We start from the raw sequence: 18,305 nt of genomic DNA, 5'->3' as shown, positions 1-18,305 counted from the left end.
GCTGCCCTCAGATGGATTGTTTGGAGCCAGCCTGGTGATTTTTTTTTCCCCTTAACTTCTTAGTTTCCTTGCCATCTACTCAGAGTTAACAATGGGAAATGAACTGATTCACTTTTCAGTCAGAAGTGCATTTAAGATAAAGCTGAATGATGAAAAGTGATCTCTTCTTTACGAACCTTTCCTGGGGAGTTCATCTGCTAAGGTCAAGGAAGCATCTGCTTGTGTCCTGAGAACAAGACAGCCTGCCAGCCATAGGGAAGAGAGAGGAGGCTCCCTCCTCCCTGGGCAGCTCTAGAGCACCAGGTCACTGGGGGTGGAGTCATCATAAATCTCATCATAAATGAGTAATTGTTGTGAGGACAAGTGGCCTCACATCTCCAGCACATTTACTAGTATTTGTCTAGATTCAGTATCTATTATCTATTACCTAACAACGGTTATCTATTATCTATTATCTCCAGTGACCATGGCTGAAAAGCAAGAGAATCATTGGGAGCTCCTAGTGCTTTACTGAATTACTGGATTATTGCAATTAATTATTGGAATTTACGCTCTTTGCTTATACTTGCTATCCTGGGCCACACTTCCCAGCCTGTGTGTCTACACCTGCTCACAGGGACTGCACACAGGTCCCCCTACTCCTACTCCTGGGCAAGAGCAGCCCTTGACCTCTCTTTCAAGTCCTATTCTATGCAAATTCTCTCCTTGAAGCCTTCAGCTCCTGCCCTTAATCATCACAGTAATATTTGTGCACTCCTTGTGCAGGCCTCAGAATTTGTAATGAACTTTTTCCAGGATGAAGCATCAGGCACCTTGCTAAAGAAAGCTTTTTTGAAAGGGAATATCCTGTGAGATCTGCTCTGAATTTGCACCACAAGTTTATACAATTAGCACACCAAAAAAAAAAAAAAAAAAAAATAGAAATTGGTTGTTTATTTCCTGCATGCCTCTGAAGTCTAAAAGCAAACAGAAGTTACACAACAGGCTAGGTAATTACAGATTTTCTAGAACCCAGGTATGAATCTGAAAAAGTCTCTTTTATGCAACCTGAGATGCATCCTAATTTCTAAGATCACAACGAAGTCCCACTCTGCAGCAATTCTCAGCTCTTTTTTATTGCATGCTCTGCCAGCTACATCCCACCTCTTCTCCTGAATTTGAGAGCCCTTTATGCAGCAGTTTTCCATTTCAAGACCTTATCTCCATGAAACAGATCCTGAGAGCGCAGAGAGCACAGGGTGGTACCAGTGGGGTGGATGAGGCAGACACAGATGGGTGAGGGAGCAGTTGAGGCTCAACAGGAAGCCCAGGAGGTGTTTTGTTGCCACCATCATTGCAGAGAGGGCTTGACAATTAATTTTCCAAAGGAGAACCGTCGTCTGGGGCTGGGCACCAAAGCAACATGCAACATCTCAGGGTCAGGGGCAGACCCAGGTTCTCAGCACCCTTGTGGTGGCTGTGACACTGTGACAGGTGACACAGAGGTATGTCTTTGGTGCTGGGAGCTCCCCACAACATGGACATTTAACACTTCGATCTGTACATCTGGCTGAGCTACCCCTTGCCTTGCCCTCCCAGTACCCCCATAGCTTTATGTAGGAAATGGATCTGCAATACAAAGAAAAAAAATTACATTTCTGTTCAAAAACACACACATCAGTTCTCTCTGTCTCAGAGCACAGCCCCATAAAATCTCATCAATACACTGAAGGCACCAAGTACCACTCAGGGGAAAGTTGGAAATAAGTTAGCGTTGCTGTTGGTGACAACAGATCGATATGATTGTGGTCTCGGACAGGGTGGCGCAGGCGACGCAGCAGCTATGGTGCTTCTGGCCAGCGGCAGCCTGAGGTGTGCAAGGTGCCTACAGCAAACAAACAGCCTCCACGGGACTCCTGTTGTCCCAGCAGCAGTTTTAGGTACAAATGCTTTCTAGTAAAAAATAATAAATAAAATCAATCCTTCCATACACTTTTATTTTAAAATAAAATAACCGGCATACCAGACAGTGCCTGCACATTGCGATATTTTAAGACTAACACCAAGGACTACGTGAACCTGAAATAATGACGCTGCAAAAGGATCTTCTGAAGAGAGATATGTACACAGCTATGTACAAGGTGACGGCATGCTGTCGCAAGCCCTGCCTCTCACAGCACTGCACCTGCACCCAAAACCTCCGTCCAGAACCCAGGATAGCAGAAAGCCCCCGGGCGGCGCTGGGGTCCCCGCAGAGCCGGGTGTGCCAGCCAGGGCTGGCGCGGGGCTGCGGGCTCAGTTCACGCGGCAGGCCCGGATCATGAGCAGCTGGAGGAGGATGAAGACGGGCGACATGATGAGCCCGTACCACAGCTCCCGCGTGTGCTCCACCAGCTTCTGGCACAGCAGCATCTCGAAGACGAACTTGAGGCTGAGGATGGTGAGGATCCAGAAGAGCCGCAGCACGGCCAGCCGCTTCTCGCCGTCCTGGAACAGCCGCACCGAGACGATGGCGGTGAAGTAGGTGCTGAGGCCGTCGGCGGCGAAGAAGGGGACGAAGACGACCCACCAGGACAGTGCCGAGGCCTCGCTGTCCACCTTGAGCACCAGGAGCACGGAGAACACCAGCAGGGCCAGGCCGTGCAGGAAGATCTCGAAGGTGGCGAAGCCCAGCCACTGCACCAGCTCCCGCAGCGAGAACAGCATCGTCCCGGACCCGGCCCCAGCCCCGGCCCGGGCGCTCGGGGGCCGCCGCTCCGGGCGCACCGGGAGGGCCCCGCCCCGGCCGCCCCGCGGGGCCCGGAGCTGCGGCGGCGCCGCGCGATGACGGCGGCGGAAGCGGCGCGCGGTGGGTCCGGGGCCGGGCCCGGGCTGGCGGCGGGGCCCGGCGGCCGCGGCTCCCCCCGGGGCTGGGCGGGCAGGGCCGGGGCGGTGGGGCCGGGACGCGGCTCCCTGCGCGGGGCCGGGGGCGCCCGGGGCGACGGCGCTGAAATCGGCAGCAGGGCGCGGCTGGTGCTGGGGGTGTGCGGAGAGCGGGGGTGAGGGCGGGTGAAAGGAGCCTGGGCGCGGTGCGGTGCCCCTGGACCCTCCTCTGTGCCTTGGAAGCGGGGACGGGGCTGCAGCAGAGCCCGTGGGGCCCCTGCGGGACAGGGTGCTGGGACCAGGCGGGTGTCACTCGCTCAGCGCCGCCCGGGCTGGAATCGGGGTCATGGAACGGCTCGGGTTGGAAGGGACCTTGAAGGCCGTCTGGTTCCAACCCCCTGCCATGAGCTGGGATGCCACCCGCTCGATCAGGTTGGAAAAGAGAGCCCAGGTGCCCTGAATTGTGCCACTGTCACCAAACTGTTCAGCTATCCTCGTGCTTGCTGCTTGCAGTGTCAAGCCCTCAAATTTCACCTGAACCCAGAGCTGCCAGCGCTCCTTTGAAGCCAGAGTAGGGTGTTGGTGTGATGCCCAGCCCCGAGCAGGTCCGACTCTGTCTTGGCTCCTGGTGATTTCTCTGGTTTTGTCTCTTGCAGATGGCAGAGCGGAGACTCCTCATTCTTTATGGCAGCCAAACTGGGACAGCTGAAGATACAGCTGAGAGAATAGGCAGAGAAGCCAAGCGCCGGCACTTCCAGTGCAGAGTAGAAGCACTGGACAGCTATGACGTGGTGAGTGGCTGTGTAGAGGGCTGCTCCAGACAGTTATGGTCTTGTTTCATCTCCAGCAAACCCATTTCTGGGACTCAGGCATCCTCCACCCATGCTGTGACCTCCTGTGTTTCACCACATCCCAGCTCTTTCCCCTTCCCGAGAGCAGCTTATGCTTAATTCAGCTGAAAATGTGAAAACTGAGCAATGACTCTTGGGATAGAGGCAGTGTTAGCTGGCACATGATCAGCCATGTCTTGCGTTTCTGCAAGGCAGGGAGCACCAAGGAGCTGATGTGGGGGGCAGCAGATGCTGCAGTGCCTGTAGAGGAGGCTGTGTCAGATGGGGCTGTGATTTTTAAGCTAAATGGGGTCTGTCCTCAAGCTCAATGCAATTAGAGTGGCTGGGTCCAGACAGCTGGGGCATATCTTTGTAGGCTGCTGGCCTGAAGGTGCTTTCTCATGCTTGTTTGTGCCTGCAGGCAAACCTCATCAACGAGCTGTTGGTGGTATTTGTGTGTGCAACCACTGGCCAGGGTGACCCACCTGACAACATGAAGGTAGGACATGTTCTGTGTACATGGCTTTTATGTACCTGGCCTGTGACCTGATTTATTCCCTAGAGCAACTTGAGTGATGTTTGTTTTTTTTTTGGAAGGGGGTGTTTTGGGGTAGCACATGTCATCCTGCACGATGGTGTGAAATGGATGTTTGCTCACTCAGAGCAGCCTTTTGGGGCTTGTCTTCAGTGGTAGTCTGCTACTGCCAATCTTGTTTGGGGCTGAGAAACTTCTGTCACTGATGGGACATGAGCTGGTGAGATTTCAGCAGCTTTAACAGCTGAGATGGACCCCGCAGTAGCAAGGTCCTTGGGTTTGTGGAGGGCTCACAGAGCTTTGTTTTCCTCCCATTGTAAACGGTAGCTGCTTTCAGGTGCCACCTTTGTAGAAAGCCGTGCTCCCCACTCTGTCAGGACTCAGGCAGAAGGGGTCCTGAGGGTGTGCGAGGGGGGAGCCAGCAGCCAGGGTAGATGTCTGTGCACAGCAACGTGACTCCTGGCCCTGTCCTTCGTAGATGTTCTGGAGGTTTCTGTTCCGGAAGAACCTGCCACCTTCTTCCCTCTGCCAAATGGACTATGCTGTGCTGGGTCTTGGTGATTCCTCCTATCCCAAGTAAGTAGCTCTGGTGCTCTTTGTGGCTCAGATGAGACAGTGGTTGGGCGTTAGAGGGGGCAAACAGAGTCAAAACTTGGCTCTAGAGCAGCAGCTCGGACAAAACATAATTCCTACCAGCCTTCAAAATCCTTTCCCTACCAGCCCAATGTGCCTCCAAAACCCAAGAATTGGGCTTCTGCCCATTTCTTTCCTCCTGGCCTTCTCAAATAGATGCTTTGCAGTGTCTCAGACGCTGTCTCCCAGTCAATTTTTACAGACGTGCTCTTTTCTGAATTACAGGAAAGCCTGCACCACAGAAATGTCAGTGGGCAAGGCTAACAGGAGGCATCAAACATAATTTTAGGTGGCAGCCAGCCCTATTGGTCTCAGTTCTCTTCCAGAAGGTTGTTCCCATGTCCCCAACAGAGCTGTAGTGGGGCAGGAGGGGAGTGTGACGGGGCGCTGTAGGGCGCTGAGGGACCAGAGGGAAGGAAGCATTTCTCTCTCTGGGTCACAGGCTGTCCTGAAGGAAATCTGGACCCCTTTGAGTCCCTGGGCTGGGCACATCTCATGTGGCTCTGTGAGTGGTAACAGCAGCTTCTCCGAGCTGTCCCACAGCAGAGCCATGGGCTGGGCGTGTGTGTGTGTGTGTTGGGTCGGGCTGGACCTGCCCTTGTGCTGCTCTGGTAGCTCCGGCAGCGTGTGCTGGCTTGTGTGTTGTGTTGGAGGAGCCCTGCCCTCCACGGCTGTGATTATTCTCTGCCTAGGTTTAATTTTGTTGCCAAGAAGCTGCACAAACGGGTACTACAGCTTGGGGGCAATCCCCTGCTGCCAGTGGCACTGGGAGACGACCAGCATGACTTGGGGTAAGTGCCCGGTGGAGGGGTGGCAGGAGGGGAGGCCCTGAATTGCACTATGATTTTGTCCTTGGGCTGATGGCAGGGCTGTGTATGCTCTACTCCTGCACTCCAGATGTGGTCAGTGGCCTCTTCCTGCTCTGTGTGAGCATGGTGGTGTCTGCTCAGACCTCTCCTGTGCCAGGGCTGGGTTGATTTCCTTTACTGGGATGTCCTGTGACCCCCAGCATGTGCCAAGGTCTTGCAGAACTGCAAGGAGTGACCGCCTGTGCTGCGAAAGGGCAACAGAGGTGGTGTCCCAGGGCTGGTCCAGCATTGTCCAGGTGCAGCATCAGGCCCACCAAGAGAGCAAAAAACAGTTGTTCATGGCACTGCAGCATTCCTCTTCTGTGGCAGCAGTGTATTCTGCTGGTGTGGCATCTCTGGGGCCTGAAATGATGGTGACAGAGTCACAGCTGTCTGAATCTCCTCCTTGCAGGCCAGATGCAGTGATTGATCCTTGGCTCCTGGCGTTATGGGACAAGATCCTCGCCTTGTATCCTCTTCCTCCTGGCCTTGAGATCATCAGTCCTGATGTACGGTAAGCGCAGAGGGCTGCTGGGACCGGCTGGCATGAAATGGCTTCCATGGCTGTTCTCTGGGGTGGACACATGCCCACATGCCCTGCTTTGACCAGGAAGCCTCCCTGCACAGCTCCCAGAATCCCAAGCATTCCTTGTACTTTGGCCGTGGGTGGCCTAACTTCTCCCACTAAATGGGATGTCCTCTTGTCCCCTGGCTGTGCATATTGGATTATCAGCTGCCCTGGAAGGGTTCTGCCCATTTCCCTGTCCCAGTGCCTCTCTGCCCTTGGCTGCCCTGCTGAGCCATGTGCCTAGCCAGCCTCACTTTGCCTGCCCTGCCACCTTTGGGATCTCCTTCTGGCAGACTGGCTGTGTTGTGATCCCTTTCCACAAACCAGCTCCAAGGTACAGGAACAAAGGGAGTTGAATATTTTGGGAGACTTCAGGGCCTCTCCCTATCTCCAGCTTCTAGAGCTAAGGTACCAGAAAAGCTGTGACATGGAGGTAACTGCACTGACTGCATTGCTCTCGTTCCCACAGTCTGCCCCCAAAATACACCCTGCACTACCTGTCTGAGGACTCCATGCACCCTGATGGTGACCTGCTCCAGCCTACAGCAGCCAGGGCTGTTCCCTCTGAGCTACATCCCTTGGCTGCCCGGATGGTGTCCAACCAGCGTGTCACAGCAGAATCCCATTTCCAGGATGTCCGGCTCATTGAGTTCGATATTGTGGGATCAGGGATCACGTGAGCATTTTTTCGACTCTCCCTACCTTTTCTGTGCAGGATCAGGTGTCCCATAACCTTTCTTTTTCTTCCTCTTCCCTTCTTCAGTAACACTTGAGACTGCAACTTGTTTCCTACAAATGTGGTCCTGGCTGTACTGTACCATTCCATGAGAAAGCCAGGGCGTGGAGGGATGTGTGGCAGTGTGGGTTCTGCTCGTGGAGCAGCTCTTTGCCTTGTAAGGTTAGGGAGCGCAATGTTAGTGACACTGAGAATTTGGCTGCATTGTGGCCTCTCCCCTGCTCTGGGTGCTGGTTGGGGTTGTGGTGCAGTGCCTGCAGGCCTGCCCCTTAGCTGTGCTCAGCAGGTCCTGCTGCATCTGCAGGTTCAGCGCAGGAGACGTGGTGATGATCCAGCCTCAGAACTGCCCTGAAGACGTGCAGCAGTTCTGCCAGCTCCTGCGCCTGGATCCAGACAGAAGCTTCTTGCTGAAGCCCACGGAGCCTGGTAGGTCCTGCTGGCTTCTCCTTTCCCTCTCTGCTGGGACAGGGAAGCCCACTGAGCCTGGAGCTCTGCTTTTCCTTTGCTTTAGACCCAGTAAATAAGGCATTGAGAGTGGCTGATGCATACATAACATCTGCCTGCCTTGCAGTGCTGGGGCTCTCCTTCCCTCCCAGCTCTGTGCATGTGGGTCCGATAGTAGGGCTAATGTAGAGAGGGGCCCAGTGGTACCCGGGCTGCACCTGTGCCTTTTTGTCTTTGCTAGCCCTGAGTGTGAAGGATCCTACACACTCCCCAGCCCAAGACCCAAATCAGATTGCTCGCAGTTCTACCCCCATCCATCTCTGATTCCTTGCTGGGGTACACAGGTCCCCCTGCTTTGCCTGCACCCCAGCATCCTAATGCAGGTGCTTCAGCAGCAATACATTGGCACCAACAACTAGAAAGAACCCCCACAGGTATCCACAGCCTAGGCACTGTGGATACCCCACAGGTATCCACAGCTAGGCACTGACGTGGCTCTGCAGTCTTCATGGCACTGGGAGAGTTTTCTATTCTCTCTTTTTCTGTTCTCTCTCTGGTGTGCTCAGCTCCTCCCTGAGCAGAGCACACTCCACACTGACAGTGAAACAGGATCCCACAGAGATCACAAGGAATTGAAGATAGGAAGTAACTTTGAGATTTGAGAACTACTGGAAAACTCACCCCAAGACCTTCCTGTGCCTCAATTTATGAGGCTCTGACCTGTGTTTTCATTTGTTCCCTTCTTTCCTGATTGTGTCTGGGAGTGAAGGAACACAGACATCTTCAGCATCACACTCTTTTTGCCCATACAGGGAGAGCACATGAATCCCTTGATAGCCTCCTCTACAACCTTCCTGGTGTGGTCTGCACTAGGAAAGGAGAAGTTCTGGACCTTTCAAAGGATGCAGAGCAGTTGCCAGCCCCTCTGCTTGCTGCCAGCTGAAGCTAGACAGTGCTGTGAGGACCCTCCGATGGGCTTCTGCGGCCCAGGAAGCGTCCAAGCCACTGTGATAGGGAAGAGCTGTTCTGTCTCCAAGATGCCACAGCTCCATCCCCACCGTCTCTGAGTACTCTTGTTCCCGATCTGTCCCAGCATCAATCCCTGGCATTTCAGTCCACCTGCAGGGATCTGCCTCTCATGAAGAATCTCTCTCATGAAGACCCTGACCCATGCATCTGCAGATCAGCATGTGAGCATCCCCATCCTTTCAGGAGTCTGTCAGGCTGTAAAACACATTGCTGTCAGTTTGGCTTGATTGATCAGATGTCAGATTTTGCAGAGAAATTCTGTGGTCCTTTTTTTAGGTAGCAGTGGTCAGGACTATTTTCATCCTTTCTTTCACCCCACCTGCTGCTGCACAAGGAAATGTTCTCAGCATCCACAGAGGTTACAGCAGGCACCTGCTCTTTAGCCAGTAACTGCTCCATTGAGACTATATTTCCTGTCTTCCCCTCTCCACCTCTTTGACTGTCCCTCAGTGCTGTGATTTTTGCCTGGCAGGCAAACCCAAGACTCAGGATGCTTCTCACACCCTTGGGAGGGAAGGAGGAGACAAGGACAGGCCCAGCACATAGAATATTGCTGTTTGTTTCCACTATGGTGTGTGGGCAAGGTGGGATGCATACATGTATGGCCGTGTCCAAAAACACCTAAAAACAATTAAGGGAATGCTCAGCACCACTGACTTTCTCTGTTGCAAGCCTGTGTGCTTGCAAAGCAAGTTAGGGAGAGCAGGAGGGAGTGGGAGCATATCAGGGGGAGCAGCAAAGGTGGTGGCTAAAGCCAGTTCCACTAGCGCCTTCGTGTAGTGTGTGGATGCCCCCAGGCAGCATGGTTACCCTTGTTTGGATGTCTGGGGAGTGCCAGAGCTAGCCCTAAGCTCGCCCTTGTGCCACACTTGCAGGCACAGCCCTCCCTGCCCTCTTGCCACAGCCCTGCACCATCCGGCACCTGGTCACCCACTACCTGGACATCTCCTGCGTGCCACGGCGCTCCTTCTTCGAGCTCTTGTCCTACTTCTCAACGAATGAGCTGGAGCGGGAGAAGCTGCAGGAGTTCAGCTCTGCGCAGGGCCAGGAGGAGCTGTACAGCTACTGCAACCGGCCCCGCAGGACCACTCTTGAGGTACGCCTGGGGAGTACAGTGGGACCATCCGTGAGGGCTGTGCCATTGCATAAAGCACCCAAAGCAGAGGAGGCAGTTGATGGAAGAGTATTTTCTTGACTTTCTTGAGGAATTTAATTTACTTCACCCATTTTCTGAAGTGTCCTTGGATTAAGCAGGCTAGGACCTGCTCTAAATTCTCAAGGCTCTCATGGTTTCTGTGCCACAGACTGGGGATGAGGGCAGGGCAGTGGGACAGGGAGATTGATGCTCAGAGATACGTGCTGTGGTACCTTCAGCCAAGGGCAGTGTGGGACAGCATTATGGGTGAGCTTCTGCTGCCCCCAAAAAGCAGGTATGGGGTACACCAGGTCTCACCTCTCTGTGGCTTTACAGGCCCTTTGGGATTTCCCTCACACGACATCTGCCATTCCCCCTGAATACCTGCTGGACCTCATCCCTCGCATCAGACCCCGTGCCTTCTCCATCGCCTCCTCTCTGCTGGTAAGAGCTCAGCCCTTCTTGGCCTTATGATGGGCTCTGAGCTGAGCGCCAGGGCACTGCTGGTGCTGTGCACACCACAGACCTTCAACCTGTAGTCCCTGATCCTGTGAGCACCCATAGCCTACCCGAGACCCTTCTGCAGATAAGGGCATTTGTTCTCCTGCAGCCCTGCAAGTGCTAGGGTTGACGCAGTGCAGAGCTGTGCTGCTCTTGTCACAGGGAGCTGTGGAATGTGGTGCCACAGAGGCTGGGAGGCCCCTGGCCGCGGCAAAGGGGTAGTGCTGCTCCTGCTGCTGCCGGGAGGTGGCGGTGGGACCCGGCCTGGGCGGCCTGGCAGGCATCAGCCCAAGCACTGGTGGCATGGACCAGGGTTGGACTGAATCTGTCACTGTTTTCAGCTACACAGAGCATTCTCATGGCAGTGCTGCTCTGGGAAAACCTTCCATAGCTGAGAAAGTTTGGGGCAAGGATTGCTCTGTTCTGTGCCCAAATGGCTGTTCCAGGCTGGGATGTGCATTGCAGATCCCCTGGCAGGAGCTGGGCATGGACTCTGTCCCTGGAGGAGGCATTGGGTGCTTCCTGCAGAGCTGAGCCAGGCATCTCGTTTCTCATGGCTTCTGTCTGCACACAGGCTCACCCCGACCGGATCCAGATCCTCGTGGCAGTAGTGCGGTACAAGACGCGGCTCAGCAAACCCCGCCGTGGTCTGTGCTCTACCTGGTTGGCTTCCCTCAACCCAGAGCAAGGTAACTTTACATGCACAGTGTGAGGACCTTGGGTGCTTGCCACAAAGCACAGTGGTCATCCCATGGGACTGTGGTGGTGTGTGCAAGCCATGTGCTGGAATTGTCTCGACCTTTGGTGGAACACCACTGTCAGGAGAACAGGCTGAATGCATGGTAGCTGCCCTTCTTTGCTGCTCCCGTCCTCTTCAGAGCATGGTGTGCTCCCTTAGCTTACCCTCAGCACTGTGAGCTCCTCATTTTCTCTGTCATTCAACCCTCCTGCTCCTAGTGCCATTGTGCCCCACTCCCCACAGGGGGCTGCTCCTGGCATCCTGGAGCTCATATTGCTCTGACTGCTGGACACCTCTAGCCTCGTTACATCAGCTCTTGGAAGGATTGTCCTTCCTATGAGCATAGGCATCCTGTCCTGCGAGACTTGTGTGTGCTGCTCTTCTGCTTTAACCACAAAACCTCTCCAGCTGGGTCCCCATGCAAATGTGACAAACGTACAAGTTCTCCTTGCAGAAGGATGGTGGGGGATTGCTCCAGGACAGGATGGGGATCTTCACACTGCTCCTTTGGCTCCCAGAGGAGGCAGGCTTTGCTCTCCTTTACAGGGTAGCCAGGTAGAGATTTCCACTGCTGTCTTTATCCAGGCACCAGCTGTGTGAGGAGGAGGCTGTCCCAGTGCCCTTGTGCTGGGGGGCTCTTGCTTTGTTCTGGGGTTGACTCAAGTCCTTGCAGATACAGTCCTGAGACAGCTGAAGGGCTTTTTACACACACACACACTCTGTTCTTTTGGTACCATGATGCTGGGTGGTGGTCAGCCAGGCACAGTATGCATCTCTGGAGCACTGTGGAAGGGCTGGATGCTGGGTCCAATATTGTGGGTGCAGTGGTGTGGAGTGATGATGGTCAGTCTGTTTGTTTGGCAGGTGATGTGCGAGTCCCTCTTTGGGTGAAGAAAGGAGGAATGAAGTTCCCAGCTGACCCTGACACCCCTGTGATCATGATTGGCCCTGGCACAGGGGTGGCACCTTTCAGAGCAGCAATACAGGAGCGGGTAGCACAAGGATGGAAAGGTGAGGGGCAGTCGTCAGGGGAACTCGGGGTGCAGGCAGGTCTGTGTTCAGCACAGGGGAAGGAAGGACTGGGGGCTCTGGAGGGTTTGGACAGGCCTCAGCGTCGCTGTGGTTGGGTGGAAGCAAGCTGGGCTCTGGAGGAGTCAGCACCAGCGTTGGTGTGTGCAGCCTGTGTGATTATTCACAGGCTGTGCTGCCAGGTTGCCCCGTGGGGCAGGGCAGGGCTCTGCAGCGGCTCACTGTCATCTCCCTGTAAGTGGAGTTGGGTTGCTGAGTTCGTCTTCTGCTGTGCAAGGAGTTGTGCCTCTGTCCTTGTTCCATCCGCATTGCCCTCACTTTCAGCGGGAAGCTGCAAATGGGCTGGTGGAGGGAAACAGCACCTGGGGCTCTCCCTGCCCTACCTGCCAACCTCCTGCGTTCCCAGCACACAAGGACCTCTGGTTGCCACAGGTCACCTGCGGTCAGGCTCACACAACTCCTGAGATTTGTAGGTGCCAGTTGCCCCAGCCATTGCAGGGTGTTTGTTCCACCCAGCCCTCATGGTCTGCTCTCTGCAGGGAACTGCTTGTTCTTTGGCTGCCGCCAGAAATCCAAGGACTTCTACTGCCAGGCAGAGTGGGAAGAGCTGGTGACAAAGGGCTTCCTGACACTCTTCACGGCCTTCTCCAGGGACCAGGTTAGTTCTTCGAGGAGGAGAGGAGCATCTCAGGCAGCACTGATGGGGGCCTGCTAGTGTTTCTGGCCCCTATGCCTGTTGGCATGGTCTGTGAAGGGCCTGGTGGGGTGGCACAGTGGTCACCTCGCTCCCCTGCATCACCTGAGTGCTGGCCAGGATTGCCACTGGCAGCACAGTGCTGCTGCCTGGCTGGGACACAACTGGCTGAGCTGAGCTGGAAAGGTCACTAGGACGGGACTGGCGAGTGCCAGAGCAGATAAGGTGTTAGCCAGCTTTGTTTGGCTGGACCACGTGAGTGATAAAAGGCTCCCAGGCCCCTCAGAGGGGTCACCAGGCAATAACTTTTCTTGGTTGAATGCCACCCTCCCCACTGTGTCACTTGATCACTGGCTGAAGCTGAGGAGCTTTGGCCTCCTGCCCTGTTTCATGGTACCTCCATGCCACCTCCCCAGAGCCTCAGCTGCAGAGGCGGAGGCTTCCCAGAGGGAAGAGTATCCCACTCCTCAGCCCTTCATTTTGCTCCCAAGTTTCCCAGGCAGTGTCCTTGGTGGGCAGCTCTTCCTCAGCCCCCCTCTGGGCTGCAGGGTTTGTTTTTTTAAAATTGCAGGAGTGGCTGGGCAAGCTGGGACTCTGACTGCGTTGCCCAGTCCCTTGACGGCATCAAAAGCTCAGCCTGGCTTTGAAATAGAGATCTGATAAAAAGGGTCAGTGAGGACTGGTATTCCTGGGTAGCTCAACTGCACCAGTCCTTTTCTCCTGGCTGTGTGTATGCACTGACACTAAGCCAGCATCTTTCATCTGGTCACTTGTAAAGCACGAGTTGAATGCTCTGTGAAGGTTTTCCAAGCCTTTGATTAACGGGAGCGGCTCTGCAGAGTTTTTTTTGGATGGCTACTCTGACTTTTCACTGATGGCTCACACAGTGGAGGGGAAATGTGCAGCTCCCCAAATCTGGGGAGCAGCCCCAGAGCCTCCTCCTGCCCTCCAGACTCTGTAGGGACAGGTCTGGCTTCAGCATGTGCCTCCCAGCCTCTCATCTTTGCTGACTTCACGGAACAAAGCAGGTTGTCATAAGGGTCTTCTGCCTCATCCTTGCAGTTTTTTTTCACAGGTAAGCAAGTGGCAGCAGAGCCAGGTGGGATGTGCTGCATCAGGACATTGTGCCTGGAGTTCTAGCAGATGTTAACTTGTCAGAAATCTATTTTCAAAGAGCCTGGCAGTCTCTTTGAGCTGGGATGCTCCACAGCTGAGAAGGATTTCCCTCTTCTCTCTGAGGTGCCCTTTGCAGTGACCTTCTGTCACACCGTGTCTGCCCTGCAGAGCAGACTGATCCCTGCCTAATGCGCCTGTCGCTAATTCTCAGCAGGATGCCCTGGGGTTGAGCCGAGACGTCATGACCTGAGTTTGTCACTTGGGTGCTCTGGTTTCTAGGTAGCTTCAGGTCCTTAAGTGACCTGCTCAGAGCCCTGGCCTTGCTGGTCGAGCCTCTGTCAGCACTTAGCTGATTAACGTTAATTATGCTGAAGCTGAGCTACTGGCTGGCTGGGTTGGTGTTTGCAACAGGCTTGCTTACCTCCTGCAACTCACACGGCTGGGCTGGGGCTGTGGAGCTGGGCCCAGGGATGACCTGCCTCTGTGCACTGGAACTGCAGGGGCCCCGTGGGACCAGCTGGCTGTACGGTGACAGCCCTGGGGACAGCCAGTGCTGTGTGGGGTGTTCCCACGCACACCTCCAGACTGCGGGCAGCGCGAGCCTGGGATGCAGCAAGAGCCTTGATGCCCGTGGGGCTGGATGGGAGGTGGGGCGACGCAGGGAGGAGGCTGCGTCTGCAGCTCACCTCACCCCTTTGCAGAGCCTGGCGTGGTGGGACATGCAGCAGAGGGCCTGGCCTGCATTACAGTGTCACCTTTGTCACGGAGGAGCTGTCTGGGCCGGCAGTGAATTCAAGCACGTTGGCCATGGAGTTCCTCTTGGGCGGGTGCCAGGGCCGTAGGCAGGATGCTTGAAGTCTTGTGGCTTAACCCTTTGGAAGCTCTGCTCAGCCGGTCTGTGCTGTGCCAAGAGCCAGACGTACCCGGTCTCTCAGTGCAGTGGAGGGGCAGGGAGTGGGACTGATGCCAGCCCTGCTGGCTTCCTGCCCTTTTGTTCTGTCCCAGTCCTTCAGCTGGTGACAGGACAGGCACCAGCAACCAACGGTACGAGAAAGGGTCTCTGCCCAGCAGCAACCCTGGCACAAGGGGCTGTGGAGCCTCCTCTGCCCATGCAGGGAGAGGACGGAGCCCTCGGGGGGTACCCTGGTTCACAGCTCTGCACCCTTGGCTGTTCTCTGGAGCTGACAGCAGGCGGGGAGCAGCCAAGGAGTCTGGGGGCTATTTGGGGGGCTTTTCCCACCCAGCTCCTGCACCCACCTCCCACTGACCCTGCCTGATTGCAGCGGTCTGGGTGTGGGATTCCCCTTCCCTGTGCAAGAGTTGGTCCCACTGCTTTGCCAAGCTACCGGTGCCCCCCACTTTCCAAAGGGGCTGTGCTGCTTTGGGCTCTTGTGAACAGCCCCTGGGAGAAATCCCAAGGGCCATGAGTGCTGGGGCTACTGGCAGGCTCAGCGCTGTGTTTCCCTGCAGGAGGAGAAGGTGTATGTTCAGCACCGCATCCAGGAGAACCGAAGGCTGGTGTGGGAGCTGCTGACCAGCAGGAGTGCTCATGTCTACCTGGCTGGGTGAGTGAGGTCTCCCTACAGGGACCAGGGGAATAGGGTCACATATGGTTGCTTCTCCAGCTCCCTGGAGGCTTTTCCACTGCCCAGCCTCCAGAGTAGTGCTTGCACCCCAGCATGTCTTAGGGGCCTAGAGTGGCTGCTGCAGAAGGACTGCCTGTGTGGTTCCTCCTCCCTTTGCATCCTGCTTGGTGAGCCCTGGGCTGAGAGGGCCATTTCTCACCTACCCTGCACTCTGGTTAGGAGGGGCAGAGCTGACACCATGGTAAAGCTGCTTCAGCTGACCCTGTGTGCCCGTCCGTCCCTCCACCTGCCAGTGCCTGTGGCTGGTGTCACCTCCCAGCAGGGGCTGCCTGGCCTCTGACCCATGGCAAGTCCATGTGTGGGAGAGCCTCTCTTCACAAATCTCTCCTCCAGCGGGGCTTGTTCAAACTGTGCCAAAATACTTGAGCAGGTCCTGCAGCTGCTCGGGTGGGCAGGAGTCTTCTGAAGCAGTGGCTTTTGGGACCTTTGGCACATCCTGGCTGGCTCTTTGCACCCAAGACTGCCTCCCAGGGGCAGGGATGGGCCGCTGTGACAGCTCAGCCATTTGCCAGCTGCTGAGCCTGGGCTGGTTGGAAATCTCCAAGTGGTGTCCAAAAATTGGGGGTTGGGAGCATTTGGAGGCAGAGCATGTGCAGCTCTGTTCCTAGCTCTGTGACTCTTTTCCTGGGCAAACCACTTCACCCACCTGCCCTTGGTGTTGCCTGTATGGCAGGGAGGAGGCTGCTCGCCTGCTGCCTGGGCAAGTGTTGTGAAATGCAATGGGCTCTTTGAGCTGATGAGAGGGAAGTGGTGGTGTTTGTCCTGCAAACCCTGTGACCTAGAAAGCACAGCACAAGCCCTGCTCCTGTGCCTTGCTGTCGACACAAGCAGCAATTACAGGAGGCTCTTTCCTGCCTGTCCTCACGAGAGCAGGAACTTCCCGGTGCCTTGCAGAGTGAGACCAGCCTCGCTGCATTCCCGGGAGAAGGAGAATTTTGCTGACTACCCAGGAAGCGTGGGCCAGGCTGCTGGCTACCCCATCACTCCTGTGCTGGTACTGCTGCCTCTTCCATCGTGCCTCCCCGCATTGCAGGGCTTCCTGGGACCCTCACCCCAAAGTGGTGATTCCTACCCACAGACATGGGGCTCGGGTTTGGTTTGGCTCCCTCAAGCTGTACGCCTTGGAAAGAGCAGAGCTTGCATGGCTCTCACCACTGCAGGATTTTGGAGGGGCCATGAAGATGGGTGCTGGTGTTTGGGACGTCAGGGTTTTTCTGAGACCTGCCTCCATGGCCAGTCATTGTCCCATGGTCCGTCCCTGGCACAGGGGTGGCTCTCAGCCCCGAGCAGGCAGCTGGGAGCCAAGGCTGTATCTTCTCACTAACTGTGCCTTGCTTATCTAGCCCAGGGGCCAACATGGTGAGAGCCTCTTGCTTCTGCAGGAGATAGATATTTGACATGTTTTCCATCACAGACACGGCTACATTATCTTGCACTTGCATATCAATGCCTGACTCAGAAATAATACAAGTCTTCCAAAAACAGAAGACCTCCTTTCTGTGTATTTTGGGACATTAATCAGCTTCAAATGCAAATCAAAATTCTGCCTCATTCTTTAGAAACAGCGAGGACATTGCCAGATGCTCATGCCAATTGGAACTGTCTGGGATTTTTTTTTTTTTATTAGATGTTTTTAGTAGCACAGTTCATCAAATGAAACTCTCCAGGAAAAATTCTGAATTTCTTATTTCCCATAAGAAATAACTGCACTTGGAAATGTTGAATCCTATTTGGGTATTTTTTACACAGAAGCTCATGTTTACTTCATCATTTCTCTTACTTTGAGGTTCTGACTTTCATTACAATTGTCACCATCAAAACAATCATTTTAGATTTATTGCAAGGAGACAGTGGGTGGACTGAAGTGGCTGTGTTCAGTCTCCTCTGCCCAGCTCACGATCAGACACGTTTTGCATTGAGTGTCTCCCCTGAGATGAAAGAATCATTTCCTGACCTTGTGCTAATAAATTATAACTCATGCCTGTTCCCTTTGCCCCTCTAATGATGCTGATGGGAAATGAAATGGTACAGGGTCCAGAGCTGAGGGTACTCAGCTGTGATGCTCCTCAGCGAGGGACTAGGTACTGAGGCCACATCCTTGCTTGCAAGTGCCAGTGCTTAAAAGCCCTGCATGGATAACAGCGCTGCTTTCTAGGGAGCAGTACCGGCTGCCTCCTGAAGCCTGTCATTTATTCTGTGCCAGGGAGCCCGTGTTGCAGGGTGAGGCAGGTTCCCACCAGCCCAGCTCGGTGTCAGCCTGTATGGCCAGGCTTGTGATGGGCCAGCTGCAGGGACTTGCTGCCTCACTGGAGCACAGGGAATGTGGATGTGCCCCTGGTTTTCCTGCTTGCCCATCACATCACCTGCTCTCTCTTCCAGGAATGCCAAGCAGATGCCAGCAGCAGTGGCTGAAGCCTTGCAGTCAGTGTTGCAGCTGGAAGGTGGCCTGTCGCCCTCCGAAGCAGAGAAGTATTTAACAGCCCTGGAACAGACCCAGCGCTTCCAGTCTGAAACCTGGTCGTAAGCGTGGCTCCCTGCCTCCCCCTTCCCTGTGAGCTGTGCCTGAATAAAGGAACCAGCAAAACAAACTGCCTCTGGCATCATCCTTGGGCTGAGATTCTACCACCCAGGGCAGGGGTCTGGTGGAGGGGTTGGATTTACCCAGCCTGCCCTTCCCTAATGGCAGCAGGGCCACAGCGGGCAGGGGGATCCCTCTCCTGGGGGTGTGGGTGAAGCCTGGCTCCCCGTGTCTGCTCCCTGCTGGGGCAGAGGTGAGAGCTCTCTGTGCTGGGATGCTGCTGGCTGGCTCCTGTGGGGGTCCGAGCTGCTGTCCTGGGACTTCCAGCTCCCAGGGCCCCCGTACTGGATGAGCAGCACCCGTGGGCATTGCTAGAGCTATGGCTTTGGGGTGGCCGTTGTCTGTGGTAGGACCTAAAGGAAGTGAGCTGTTGCATGGGAGTCTCCCCACCCGGCATTAGTCA

The 18,305-nt window shown here is 55.1% G+C and overlaps 2 protein-coding genes across 5 annotated transcripts; one reads left to right on the top strand and one right to left on the bottom strand.

Annotated features, from left to right (window-relative positions):
* Window positions 1-911: 911 nt before the first annotated feature.
* Window positions 912-2,732, bottom strand: TMEM203 (transmembrane protein 203). Its single transcript, XM_032200584.1, has one exon. It carries the CDS (start codon window positions 2,683-2,685, stop codon window positions 2,275-2,277), a length of 411 nt encoding a protein of 136 aa, XP_032056475.1. The 5' UTR covers window positions 2,686-2,732; the 3' UTR covers window positions 912-2,274.
* Window positions 2,733-2,795: 63 nt separating this feature from the next.
* On the top strand, window positions 2,796-17,912 carry NDOR1 (NADPH dependent diflavin oxidoreductase 1). Of its 4 annotated transcripts, none has more exons than XM_032200425.1 (15): window positions 2,796-2,827; window positions 3,498-3,632; window positions 4,093-4,170; window positions 4,685-4,782; window positions 5,532-5,630; window positions 6,100-6,201; window positions 6,725-6,931; window positions 7,296-7,417; window positions 9,340-9,560; window positions 9,936-10,043; window positions 10,675-10,789; window positions 11,704-11,850; window positions 12,408-12,526; window positions 15,149-15,243; window positions 17,704-17,912. In XM_032200425.1, exons 2-15 carry the CDS (start codon window positions 3,498-3,500, stop codon window positions 17,846-17,848), a joined length of 1,791 nt encoding a protein of 596 aa, XP_032056316.1. In that variant the 5' UTR covers window positions 2,796-2,827; the 3' UTR covers window positions 17,849-17,912. The 4 variants fall into 4 exon arrangements, with proteins under 4 accessions (XP_032056316.1, XP_032056313.1, XP_032056314.1 ...); XM_032200422.1 differs by lacking the exon at window positions 2,796-2,827 and adding an exon at window positions 2,956-3,017; XM_032200423.1 differs by lacking the exon at window positions 2,796-2,827 and adding an exon at window positions 2,958-3,000.
* Window positions 17,913-18,305: the final 393 nt, after the last annotated feature.

The sequence above is a fragment of the Aythya fuligula genome, chromosome 19 (genome assembly GCF_009819795.1).
Source record: "Aythya fuligula isolate bAytFul2 chromosome 19, bAytFul2.pri, whole genome shotgun sequence".
NCBI classification, from domain to species: domain Eukaryota; kingdom Metazoa; phylum Chordata; class Aves; order Anseriformes; family Anatidae; genus Aythya; species Aythya fuligula.
This window is presented reverse-complemented; position numbering and strand designations above follow the sequence as displayed.

What these genes read in the sequence shown, in the direction of transcription:
- TMEM203 (XM_032200584.1), bottom strand. Translation starts at nt 2,685, where the DNA reads ATGCTGTTCTCGCTGCGGGAGCTGGTGCAGTGGCTGGGCTTCGCCACC.
- NDOR1 (XM_032200425.1), top strand. Translation starts at nt 3,498, where the DNA reads ATGGCAGAGCGGAGACTCCTCATTCTTTATGGCAGCCAAACTGGGACA. An exon ending in GGTGATTCCTCCTATCCCAA is followed by an intron (nt 4,783 to 5,531) that starts GTAAGTAGCTCT and finishes TTCTCTGCCTAG; the next exon opens with GTTTAATTTTGTTGCCAAGA. An exon ending in ATCATCAGTCCTGATGTACG is followed by an intron (nt 6,202 to 6,724) that starts GTAAGCGCAGAG and finishes TCGTTCCCACAG; the next exon opens with TCTGCCCCCAAAATACACCC.